Source organism: Chroicocephalus ridibundus, chromosome 1 (genome assembly GCF_963924245.1).
Source record: "Chroicocephalus ridibundus chromosome 1, bChrRid1.1, whole genome shotgun sequence".
Lineage (NCBI taxonomy): Eukaryota > Metazoa > Chordata > Aves > Charadriiformes > Laridae > Chroicocephalus > Chroicocephalus ridibundus.
In genome coordinates, this window is record NC_086284.1 from 152,192,482 (window position 1) to 152,205,547 (window position 13,066).

At 40.6% G+C, this 13,066-nt stretch overlaps 1 protein-coding gene across 1 annotated transcript; it reads left to right on the forward strand.

Annotated features, from left to right (window-relative positions):
* The first annotated feature begins 280 nt into the window (after positions 1 to 280).
* On the forward strand, positions 281 to 12,788 carry ATP6V1E1 (ATPase H+ transporting V1 subunit E1). The gene is made up of 9 exons (XM_063359318.1): positions 281 to 434; positions 3,899 to 3,964; positions 6,309 to 6,418; positions 6,905 to 6,971; positions 8,807 to 8,896; positions 10,223 to 10,291; positions 10,690 to 10,784; positions 11,484 to 11,571; positions 12,172 to 12,788. Exons 1-9 carry the CDS (start codon positions 402 to 404, stop codon positions 12,232 to 12,234), a joined length of 681 nt encoding a protein of 226 aa, XP_063215388.1. The 5' UTR covers positions 281 to 401; the 3' UTR covers positions 12,235 to 12,788.
* Positions 12,789 to 13,066: the final 278 nt, after the last annotated feature.

Here is a 13,066-nt window from a genome sequence, read left to right on the forward strand (position 1 = left end):
TCCCCCCGCCCGGCAGAGCCGGCCGGACCCGGCGGCCTCACTCCGGAGCGGCTGCCGCCGGCGGGAGACGCGGAGGAAGCCCCCCAGGCCGGCCGGCCGGCCGAAGCGGGACTCCCCGCGGCAGGAAGGGGTGGTGCAACCCCCTCCACCCCTCACGGCAACCGCGGCCACAAGATGGCAGCCTGCCGCGCGCAAGGACCCACCCCCGTGACTCCGGCCAGAGCTCAGTTTTCTATTGGTCCGGAGGAACCGGTGGGCGGGGCGCCGTGACACAGCGACAGCGGCACCAGCTGTGACCCGAACCGGATTTGATTCCGCTCGCGCTCGCCGAGGGCCCCAACCGGCGTCCATCGAGCCCCGTTGCCGCCGCTGCCGCCGCCGCCACCGCCACCACCGCCGCCATGGCGCTCAGCGATGCCGACGTCCAGAAGCAGGTAGGGCCGCGGGCCCCAGCCCGAACGCGAGGGGCCCGGAGCGGGGCCGGGACCGGGGCGCCACTTCCACACCGCGCTGGGCCCGGTCGGGAGCTGACAGGACGGGCCCGGCGTGAGGAGAGGCACTGAAGGCTGGGCCCAGGCGGCGGAGGAGGCAGCCTGCTTGCCCTGAAGCTGTGCTAGGTGTGGGGTTCGGGTGTGCCTGAGCTGAAGAGCCCCCCCCGGCTGGTAAAAGGCCAGTCGGAGCGGGAGGGGTGGTGGCCGCTCTGGACCCCGCAACGGCAGAAGCGGCTGCAGCCAGCGGCGGCTGATTCACGTTTGAGTTGTGGAATAGGGTCTCCCTGCCTGCGGGCGGCACGGTGGTGCTCCGCTGTGAAAGCAAGGGTTGGTGAAGGGGAAAGATCTTCTCTGGGAAGCTTAGTGAGAAAGAGAAGTCTCTGAAGAGGGTGAATTTTTCCCTGGCAGGATTGATTGGCCACCCATGGGGAACCTTGTTGAAGCATTTTGATGACATACTATAGCAGATTATAATGAGTTGCCTTTGTGCTATCAACAGTACTTAATTGCACTTTAAGGCAGAGAAATACGTTGTCTTAGATAAGTACTGTCTTTTTAGATGTCGCTTTCTAAGGACTTTCCGTCTCTTTTTTTCTTATAGTTATACTACATCTAATTAACTGTAACTTACGTAGGCTATTCAACATTCTCAAATGCCTTTTTCACTTTTATATCCTAAGCAGAGTAGTGCAACCGGGGCTTCTCTTGCAATGGAAACTTACAACCCTGAAGTCTGACTGTGGACACTTCCTCCTGAGGCAGGACACTTTGTCCTTATTGACAGTAAACACTGCCCTTGCCTAAAAAAGCTGCTTTGAGCTGGGTTGAAAATGGCGTGCTGTGTTAAAGACTGCACGGGTCCAGTCCCCACTGGTCCGTGGTGTTTCCTACAGGTGATGAGCAGATCAGCCAAGTTCCCTTTGTCCTTTGCATCGTAAGTGCTTTGTGTCTCACTTTCTCATTCAGTAAACATAGTCTCTTGGCAAGGAAGCATCCCATTGAAAGTAAAACCAGTAGGTTGCCTTTCCGCAAAAGGGAAATTGTAACATTACATTCTGTTGCCTTTTATCCACAAAACTTAATTGTTTTTTCCTGCCTCTTCCATGAAGATAGTAAAGCTGACATTGGGGTGGTCTTGCTCAGCCACCACGGACCTGAACTTCAAAGGTTAGTTCAGGATCTGTTGATATACTAAATACGTAATATGCTAATAGCGTTTCATATCTGCAACTTCCCTGTCATTGTTTTACACACCTGAGCCTAGGGTGATCCTGTTAACTGGAAAAGAGAATGATGCTGATGGCATGACAGTTCTGCATGTATATGAATCTGGTATGAACTTGCCAACTGGTTCTCTGAATTCTTAACTACTTGCCATGGCACTTTGAATAGTTTTCATTTTGAAAACTATCTCTAATTAAAAATTTTTCCCATTGATAGGCTTACTTGCTTTATTCTGTCAAAGGTGTTTAATAGCTTGTTCCATCTAATCTGGCTAGTCGCTTCTAGTTAAAGCCAGTCTAATAGCTAGAACTTCCCATGGAAAGGGTAATCATAGTACTACTATAGGAAATACTACTATGCTAAAGTTATTAGCTTCATTTAAAATTAATCTCTCATTTAAAAGTACATATTTTTTGTAAGCGTTATTAAAACTAAACCTATTTGTCGATGTGAAAGTGTCACTTAGGATCTTTTTTTCATTTCTATGAGAAGCAAAAAGGGATTTCAGTACAACAGATTTTGAAGGAAATAACACTGTTCAGTCTTACCAGACTGGGATGCCATATTAGCTTGCTTCCACCTTATTCGTCTTCGTTATGCAGAGGACATTTCTTGAACACTCGGAACTGTTTAAAGTACTTTTCCAAAATTCAGAAACCAAACCAAACTGGAGGAAGTGTCTCAGTAACGTATGGGTTACTACTGCCATACAAAAGTTCTTAGTCTCCTTCAACAATAGGCTATTCAGCAAAATAATGTCTTTATTTTATATACGTCTCTTGTCATTTCACAAGTGCAGGTAGATCTAAAACTAGAACTAAAAGAAAAAAATGCTGATTTGATTTTGAGGATGTAGATATTGTTCACTTCTTCCACTGCACATGCTTAAAATCTTCCACTTGTCTGTTCACTTCTGGTTTTTTTCGTCTATATGGGCATAGTGCTGTTCTGCACGCTAGCTCAGTTTTCACATTGGCACCTTTCTTATATCTTAAATCTAATATCTTAAAATATTTCATTTAACATGAGGTTGTATAAATAGAATCTTTCGTGCAAGTTTGTTCAGACCAGGTTGTCTGCAAAATGTGTTTCATCATTAAGTGCAAGCAAAAAGTCAGTCGGCTTTTATGGTCCGCTCAAATATATGGTTCACTCCATCTGCCCTTGGAAATGGCTACACCTCTTCAAAGTTGTAGTTTGGTTGGGCATAAGTCCTTATGGTCTGCCCCAAACGTGGACCTAAACTTAGGCCTAGTCGCAGAAAGACATGTGATAAATAAGCAGAACTCAGATTGCTTTCCTTGTCTTCAGGCTGTTGGACCCGAGCTTTATAGTGGTTTTAGGTGGTTTCAAAAAGGTTCTTCAAGTAGAATATATTAGTGTATTCCAGGCTTTAAAGCAGCACGTGATATACTTGATATGGTCTTGATCAACTAGCGCTGCTATCTGTCTCCTTCCCCAGCTCCTCCAAACTAATATGCAACTAGTTTATAAAGTCCTTTTGACTTGAACCATGTAGCAGTATTTTTTAATGACCTTGTAAATCTTTACAGAATTTATTACATTTTTTTCAAGAAAGATTTCTCAGGTGTGTAAAGAAACTTTTGGTTGTACAGATCTGACCAGAGTGGTCAGTAGCCCTTTGCTTTGCTTCACCCGTTATCTAGTGGGAAGGGCCCAGGTTCATTCAGATGCCATCTATGCCTGATGTAGAGCAGGGACTCTATGTTAATCTTCCGTGTTTCATCTGAATGTCATAACAAACAGGCTACTTTACTTTTAACTGTGTGAGGATTTTTAAATTTTTTTCTACTAATCCTAGGGGAAAAAAAGTTGTTCTCACTAGTGAAGAATGAAGATACCCAGCCTCACATTTATATAAATTTACCTTTGTTTTGGGGTTTGTTTGGTATAGTTGCATATCTAAAGTACGTTCTTCTAATGACAGCCAGTGAAACAGCATTATATAGACTTACTTGACAAAAAAAATCTAATTTCCTTGTAATCTATGTTAAGATGAATGGCCTCTTTGACCTGTATGCTCAATTATTTTTCCTTGAAAAACAACACTAGATTAATTAGTAAATGGATACAGAGAGGCCTAGTGTACAAATATATAAGTGCTTCCTCTCATCAAAGTCCTTTCCAACAGGGAATATTTTCTTTTCTCTCTCTCGTTACAGATCAAGCATATGATGGCTTTCATTGAGCAGGAAGCCAATGAAAAGGCTGAAGAAATAGATGCAAAGGTAAAAATGGGAGTTCAATGTCAGTGAGTGCAAAAGGAAAACTGCATCTGACGTCAAAAGGAAAACTGCATCTGACATCCTGTTTAGATAGTTGCAGTCAGAGCGGTCCTACAATACTTCTGTAAACTACAGCTTACTTCACGTTTAGTTACTACATAGCAAAAAATATTGCAACCAAATCAAGTTAGTATTTGTTAACTTCTGACAAACCGAAACAAGTTGGAGCTATTTTTTGGTCGAAGTTTTCTTAGTGGTTCTTAAATATAAATTGTTGTGGTTTTGGCCGGATTGGCCAATCAGAACAACAGATGGCCCTCCCCCCCTCTCTCCTCAGAGAGGAGAGGAAGAGATAAGGAGATTTATGAGTTTAGAAAAAAGAACTAAACTGCTTTCATGAAATAATAATAAATAAGAAAATAGTAAATAATAATAGAATAATAAAAATTAAAGAAAAAACGTATACAATATAAACAAAACCGTATCCAGCTCCCAGGATGACGATCGTGTCACCAGCAGACACAGGGAAAGTTCCAGACTGGAGTCAGCGATGGACAGGAGCTGAATTCTGGAACTAGAGTCAGGAATGCTCAGATCGCGATCAAAGGCAGACGAACAGACAGGGTCCTCCTCAGATGTCAGCCATTGAAGAAAAAACAAGCCAGAGCCGCCTTGCCCCTTTGATCCCTCAGCTTTTATACTGAGCGTGATGCATATGGGATGGAATACCCTGTTGCTCAGTTTTGGGTCACCTGTCCCGTCTGCTCCTCCCTGCAGGTGGGACCCCTCTACGCTTCTCTGCTTCCAACCCTCTAACGGGGCAAGCAGCAAAGTTAGCTGACCTTGGTTGTTATAGCAATAAGTCTAAGCAAGAGCCTCTGTGCACACCGTTCCTTGGTATAATCAGGTCTTACCACTCTCAGAGTGAACAGTTTCTGAGCAATGTGCTGTTAATTCCAGAATTTAGTCAGTTAGAAGAGGCCCAGCTAAAAAGTAAAATTACAAATCAGAAAATTGGTTCTGTTTTACCTCAAACTAAGACATAAATTTATTCATATGCAAGGTCACTCATTTTTTTTAAGCAGTCAGGAGAGCTGAGAGGTAATGTGAATAGACTGGATGAAGTGGAACACCTTCCCCCACCTCCTATACATAACTTGGCATCACTGAGGGTTAAAGGAGTTCTCTGCATAATTATGAATTCTACTAAGGTTTGTCTTAAGAAGCAATTACTGTAAGGTTTGCTTTTAATTTTTGCTTTACTTCCATAGTGTGTTAAGGCAGAGAGATTAGTAGTAAATTAAAGCAATAATGCTAGTAATCTTGCACAAGCGTTCATACATGTACAAAATGATAAAAGATAAACTGGTTGAATTATGTTGGTGAAAGTTTCTTTGTAAGCAGGTTCATAACTATACCTAAACCTGTGTAGCCACCTGCAGACTTAATTCTAGATGTGATTTAGTAGGTATCCTGAGGAACTAAAACATAACTATATATTTAAGGCATGAGTTGAATTATTTGCAGAATTCTTCACTTAGGTTAAGCCACAAGAGACTGAGTTTAATATTAACCTGGTAATAGAATATAGACGTTTACTAAAGAAGGATTAATGGTGCCTTACAACCCTAACAGTCTTCATTATACCAATACTGAAATATCTTGTTGGCATTGGACTCAGCATATGTGTTACTAATAATATTTAATCTTCCTTAAACATTTAGATCTACAAAACACTATTTAATCAACACTAAAGCAGGTGTTCCTGATGGTTTGCAAACAAAAGTCAGAAGTTGAGGTTGGGTTCTCCAGTATAAATAGGAAACCTTGCCATATGTTTTCACATGCTGTCTGGCTAGGCTTTAGAAAAAAAAAATAGCTATACTGTCACTCTCCTTGTGTAAGAATTGCCTAAAGTAATGAAGTTTGTGGACACTGAGGGCTGAGTAGCTTGTTTTAGGTAGAAACTCTTGTAGCCAGAAAGGAGACCAATTCTACAAAACCAAAACAGACCTGAAGCTCAGATAAAATGAGTTTTGCTTAACAGTATATAATATATAAATTTGGTAATTTTGTGCCTGAGGAATAAATACTGCAAGGAAAATCATGTCAGTCAATGATAAAATAAGCTGTGTCTTAGTTAGCAATGTTATAGTTCAGCAGAAGACATCCTGAACTCTCTTTGACTTGAGTACTGGTTGAAATGTTTTGTTTATATGGAACCATAAATTGTATCATCCTAGCTTACCTATGAATGTGCTCTGAAAGCATGGCTGTTTCATTTTGATTCTGTTTTTTTCAGCCCATGGAATCAATTTCCACTTCAGTTATTTAATTTTTACTATAGGCAGAAGAAGAATTCAACATTGAGAAGGGTCGCCTTGTTCAGACACAGAGGCTGAAAATCATGGAGTATTACGAAAAGAAGGAGAAACAAATTGAACAGCAAAAGAAAATGTAAGTTGCTTAGGTTAGATGGCTGACTTTAGAGCTTGAGCTCTCATTTTATTGCTAATTTTATACAAAACACTTTTTCCCTGGCAAATAGGCACATTGTAGCCAATATATGTAGTTTTAATTATACGTTTCTAGTTTTTCCTGGGGAGAAGTTATCAAAGGTGAGCTACAATAAATAGTATAACTGTTAGTAAGTGTGGTGAAAGAATCTTTCAGATTTCAAGTTAATGCCTAGAACTCTGCCCTGGTCTGTTACTCTAGGACAAATGTTCAAGTTGGGTTTAGTTTTGGTGGGTCTTTACTGAAGGACGGGCTTCTACCTTCTAATCATTTGTGCAAGTTCAGAAACAGCTTCAAACAGGTGGGCAGGCTTTCTTATTACATGTTGTAGTATTGTTATCTTTAAATGTAAAGTATTTAGTCAAATCTTGCAATTCTTCTGTCAAAGTCTGATGGATTGATTCAACTTTATCATGCAACTTGCAGCCAGATGTCCAACTTGATGAATCAGGCAAGACTGAAGGTCCTCAAGGCAAGGGATGACCTTATTGCAGTGAGTATCTCTGTGGTAAAGACACAGAGGTTCTATTCCTACCATCTGTTAGGAAATGTTCTTAACCATTCTCTAAGGGAAAATATAATTTGTGATTGAGTGGCATTTGCTTCAACATACAAAAATGGGTTTCCCAGCAGCTCTGAAAAGTCATTAAGGCTCAGCTTCAGTAGTCTGCTTTAGCTTATTTTCATAGTTTCTATTACCCGCTCTTAGGGAAACACAATTCTCTGCCAGGAACATTGCAGGCAGCGCTATATCTATCATTTGGACAACAGCTTATTCTTTTAAAGAGCAGGAATTCTCTCTTGCATGGATGGTAGAACTTTCGAGTTCCGTTTGCCTGAAGAACATTTATGTATTAAATCTGGTATGGCTTAAGCAAGTAGGCTTAAAACACCACTAACTGGGTTTTTCCGTCTCCTTTAGTGGCCCCTAGTATATAAAAAGGTTTGCTTCTTGTTCTAGTGGGTGACTAGTCTGTGTGTTGACATATAGGGTGAGTAATCATTGACTAGAGCAGGCTACGTTTAGTCTTAGTTTGGACTTACTATGTTTATCTTACACCAAGTGTAGTGTATTCTCATTCTTGCTCATTATACAGCTTGCAGGTGTCCTATTATCTCTTACCCCGTCTCAGGAACAGTTTGTATGTTCCATATTCTGCTAGATGGTGCTATTGAGCTATTGGAAAAGCTGCCAGACCTGTAGAAGTCAAAAATAAAAAATTGGGTAAAGTTGCTCGAGTTAATGCTACCATGAAAAAGGGGAGTTAGCAGAAGAAAATCAGAAGTTTGTTGATTCTTTAAACCTGGTTTTGAACTTTAGATTGTATTCACAGAAAGGAGGAAGGTGGGAGGCTAAAGAGCTAACTCTATTGTGATAGTCTCTGCTGGGTAATCTCTTCCTCATCTATCAGCTGACTCAACCTCATGCTTCTGAGTAATGCATAACCCTCTTCCTCATTTTAAAACATTTAAAGTCACATGCTGCTAGCTCTTTCTTCCCTTGTCAGATCTATGGCCTCTTTCATGAACAAGAGAGATGAGCAGTTCCAGAAATGCTATGTTACTCTAGGGTGGACAATATAACTATTGTCCTGTGACGTTAAATTGTGATAGCCTTATATCCTAGTACTGATTGTGTTAACATGCGCTCTTCTTTTAAACACTATGAGGCAGGACAGTAAAGAAAGGTTTATACTAACTCATACAATTTCTTTATCTGAAGTAATTATGATGGTTCTGTTCTAGGAGCTGTGTTTGAATTGACTCAAATTTTTAAAAAATTCAATCTTGTCTGAAATTGATTTGCTGAATAAAGATAATCAGACCCAGCTACTTCAAATTAAAAATAAGCTCTGACTTTTAAATTTTAACTTGCATTTACTTACAATTAAAAAATATCTAACCTGAATATTGTTTGATAAAAAGATAGATTAGATTTCTTTGCTTAACCACAAAGCTGAAAAATTAGTTATTTGGGCAACTTTATTAGTTTACGTTAGGTAATGATTTACAAACTATTTTAGTTTATTTGTTTGAATTAATATTCTAAATACTATCCTTTTACTACTGAGGGCTCCCTTTTTCATGAAAAAGGAATTCTTGTCAGGCTATAATGGGTTCAGATCAGGGCAGGGAGTAAGGAACTGTTTGGAAAGGGTATTGTGCCATGCACAGAGATGAAGGTCTAGCTTGGATGAACACCAGCTGGAGTGTACGTTTACGTGTTGGCAGGGTGTGATAGCTATAATAGGAGTACAGAAAGTTGGTAGGCATGAAACCAAATGCCAAACAGATGGGCTCTGCTGATCTGATTTCTTCTGAATGTAGGATTTGCTGAATGAGGCCAAGCAGAGACTTGCCAAGGTGGTGAAGGATACTGCCAGGTACCAGACACTGCTGGATGGACTAGTTCTACAGGTAAATATTTAAATTGTAACAAATAGATGGTCACAGCCCCATCCTCCTAAGTGTCTTTCTTCAAACATAACCCACTGGAGGTTGCAGTTGTGTTGAAGTCTAAATTGAATGTTGGCTGGCTGATCTTTGAGTTTTAAACATCACTTATGCTGTATCTTTCAGTCTTGGATTCTGAGCAGATAAGGCTGCAGCTTATTTTGAGGTGTAAAACCTGGTGTACCAAGCAGCAGTTCCATTATAACAATAACTGCAGATGCATGCACATACACTGTAACATGCACGTTTAGGGTGCACATTTTAAGCTTCTGCAGTAATTAGTTGGATCAAACGCACCTTTGGCAAAAGCTGTTTCTCCAAACCTGTAAGTCAATAGTTATCTGCTTTTAAAATCTTTTCGTCAAGTCCTGGCTGTAAGTCCTGGCTTTGACAAATTTACTGTAGTATGACATGCATCTGTTACAGACATACAAAGCAGAAATCAAAGCTTTGCTGAGCTAGAATACCGTCCTCTTGCCCCAGAAATTAACTACTGAAAATCCAGTAAGCATTGGCCAGGGTCAGTCGTGTGGCCACTAGTGCCACCTTCTGGTATGAATTGGTCCTGTTACTATAAACTCAGAGAAGCCAGCTGTCCTGTCCGCAGTTTGATGGTAGTTTTCTTAACAGTGTTTCCAACCAGCTTCTGCTTCCCGTTCAGTGTTATTTCCTTGTCGCACCTACGTCTGGTATTGCTGTACATCAGACAAACCTGTCTCACTCTTGCAAGCCACATCTGTCTTGGCTCATTATACTTGATCCAGTGAGGGACCCGTACTCATCAGTACTCACAGTTGGACTCGGTGATCATTGTTAGGTCACTTCCAGCTGTAACTAAACCTACCTATTCTATTCTCATGGATTACTACAGGAACTGCAAGGCAGGAATTATTAGAATGGGCATCTGAAACCACTGCATATTTTCTCTAAGAGCTGCATAGGAGAATGTCAGCTTGGCTGCATGCTCAGTCTACTTAGAAGCAATGATCCTTATGTATACATATACATTGTCTAGGCAACTCAATCCTATGATACATACGTTTAGTTGCACTTGAGTTCCAAACTCGAAGCTAACAAAGAAACATAGTTGTAGGCTCTTTCCCAGATACAGGCGCTGTCCTCTCAGAATGTCTGTGTGAGGTGAACTTGCGAGCAAAGAACTAAATAAGAAGCTAATATTGTCAGGTTTTAGTTTTCAAACTGATCAGCTCCTGTCCTTTCCTGGTGTTAAATAATTCTAAGACAATTAAAATGTTTACTTTCTGATACTGTAATGGTTATCTTGTGCAGGGATTCTACCAGCTGCTTGAGCCCAGAATAGTTGTTCGGTGCAGGAAACAGGATCTCCCCATGGTTAAGGTAAGAAACCTGGAATAGTTTGACAGTATCCTGCTCACAAAGCCTGGGACCTGACTGCAAATATTTGCAGCTCAGATCTCATCTGTGTGACATGAAAACAAGCTTTACTTACTGCACTTCAGCTGCAGATACAATGTAAGAGAACAAGTACGCTTGTCAAGTTGGGGATCATTGGCTTCCTTGGATATTAGCTTGGGAAACTTTAGACATTGCTACAATATTAAAAATAATAATTGGTTTTGGCTCAACAGCCATACTGAAATACATTTGCTTAATTAAAAAAAAAAAAGGGAGGGGGCCTCATCCTTTCATTTTATTACTACAAATGATTGAGTGACCATGCCAAGTGGTGCACTAGCATTTGTCAATGCTAATTAGAGGTTTATCTTGTATCCTAGACTGCTGTACAGAAGAGCATTCCCATCTACAAAAATGCCACCAAAAGGGAAGTGGATATTCACATTGACCAAGACAACTTCCTGCCAGAGGACATGTAAGGGAAATGGGAGTCTTTTATACAGAGCTCTAACGTAATGCAACTTTTCAAGCCACATCTCCCCACAGTGTGTCTGCTGCAGTTCTAGTGGAATTTAGGACTTCTTTGTGTTAATCAAGCAGAGACTCTGCAGTTTCCTCCAGAAAAGCACTGTCTCAATAAAAATGTCAATAAAAGTTTTGTGCAGCCTCCAGCCTGATTCGCAGTAGTGAAGTAGAGAATAACTGTTGGTAGAAACTTAAACTTACTGGTCTTTTAAAGAGAGAGAATATGGATGTAGCCATGCTTTCTTTCTCAAGATGAAGCAAACTGAGTCATAAGGTGCTGCAGGATGGAGTTTGTGTCTACTATGTCTGCAAGGCTCTATTTCCATATAGCATGATAAAGAACATGGCACAAAGCTGTATATTCTGATAGTCAGCTATCTTTACGTATGGGCCAGCAAACACTTTTAGCACTCTTCCTCACATTCCAAAATCTGAAAGCTGTCTATTAATAAAATACGGAGTCTGAAGCTGTTTAAGTGACACATTCCATAGCTCTGCTTGTATTTAGATCATGCTAACGAAGGCCCTTGTATGTAGCTGTGGTCTCTGATAACTCCAAAGATACTTTGCACTGCTGCCTCACTGGATCACTTTATGCTGACTCCTATTAAGACATGATCAAAAAAACTTTTTTTTTTCCCTTTTCTAGTGCTGGAGGTGTTGAAATCTATAACAGCGATGGTAAAATTAAGGTTTCCAATACCCTGGAAAGTCGTCTGGACCTTGTAGCTCAGCAGGTGAGTTTTTCTAACAGCCAAGGTGAATGAGGTATAATTAACTAGTTTTGTCTTGTAATTAAATCCTAGTGTTTGCAATGTGTTATCCCACACACTGTTGTGACAGTTCAGATTTCAATGTGGATGACAAGTAAGAAGTTATTTTTGAAGGGAAAGAAGCAAATTACCTACTGTTTGTGCTTCTGTACAACAAACATGGCTTTTCCCAGAATGATCCCTTTTGAATTAAGCATGAGCATAAAACTCTAGAAATTATGATACTGAAAGACTTGTTATGACTACACTGCAGTCAAGATGTAGAAGTGTTGAGGCTAACTTGAATTACTGAAGCTGGCTTGAGTACTAGAAACTTTGACTGAGACCTGTTGTACCTTAGTGGAAAAAACTAGCTCTGGCATCTCTTTCTTATGCTGTAGTATAGGTAATCCTTTAAGTCTATAGAGTAGCTGGCAATCTGATCAGCTAAAGGCTTCAGAAAACTCAAATGAATTAACTTCTTAATTTTGAAGCATAACCTGGCTGTCACATAGTGCCCCAAGTGAGGAACGTACAGCAATTGTATTGCCGGTTGCATGTAACTGATGTACTCTTTCTCAACAGATGATGCCAGAAATCAGAGTGGCTCTCTTTGGTGCTAATGCCAACAGGAAGTTTTTGGACTAAACCTCTATGAGAGAAGGTGGGATCTGTTCCACTGCCATACTAAAGGGGATGCAAATGCATCTGCTAATTTAAAATCTTGAAATATAACATTACCGTGTCATCCAATATCTATTCTTCAATGGAATAATTTTGCATACCTGCTGTGCTTAGTCTCTCTACTTGTGATTAGAATGTATTGCTTAAAGGATGCGAAGACATACATATTCATCCAGAAATGACACTAGAAAATGGAGGCGTTTGGGCTCTTGGCTTTACTTGCACTGTTATGGCTCTATAAGGACAAGCAGTCCATTAAGGGTCGCTGTCTTTGCTTTGGCCACATCTCTTTCAAGTTGTCTAATCTGTGAAGTAAATTACTACGCTACCGATGGGAAATCCCTTTTTAGTTAAGGTCTTCAGTGTTACAGAGGGCATGCATTCCTTCCCAGGGTTAGTTGTTTAATTCATGTTACTTGGTCAGGCATTTTTCTGTTCTGTATATGTGATTATAAAAAAAAAAAAGCCTGAGCCTGTAAAGCTTTATTTATTAAAATAAAAATGCGTGTGTGTATGGAGTTCTCTGTAGCTTCTCTCTGGGGGATCGGCAGCAGTATTTGAAAAGTGGGCTTGTGTGTATAAGGACTGACTACTTGAGGGCTGTGTGTAATGACTGTTCTGTGATGCTAGAATTCGAGTGCATGGAGTACTGTCAAGCTATTGCTTGAGCAGCACTGGATTGTAGGCAAGCCTTTTGAATAGGACTCTAGGATGAGCTTCATTCTTCCTAAAAAATGGGTCAGTAGTTTTACTAGCTCAATCCTCTTTCATAAGAGAGAGCTAGAGTAACAACTGC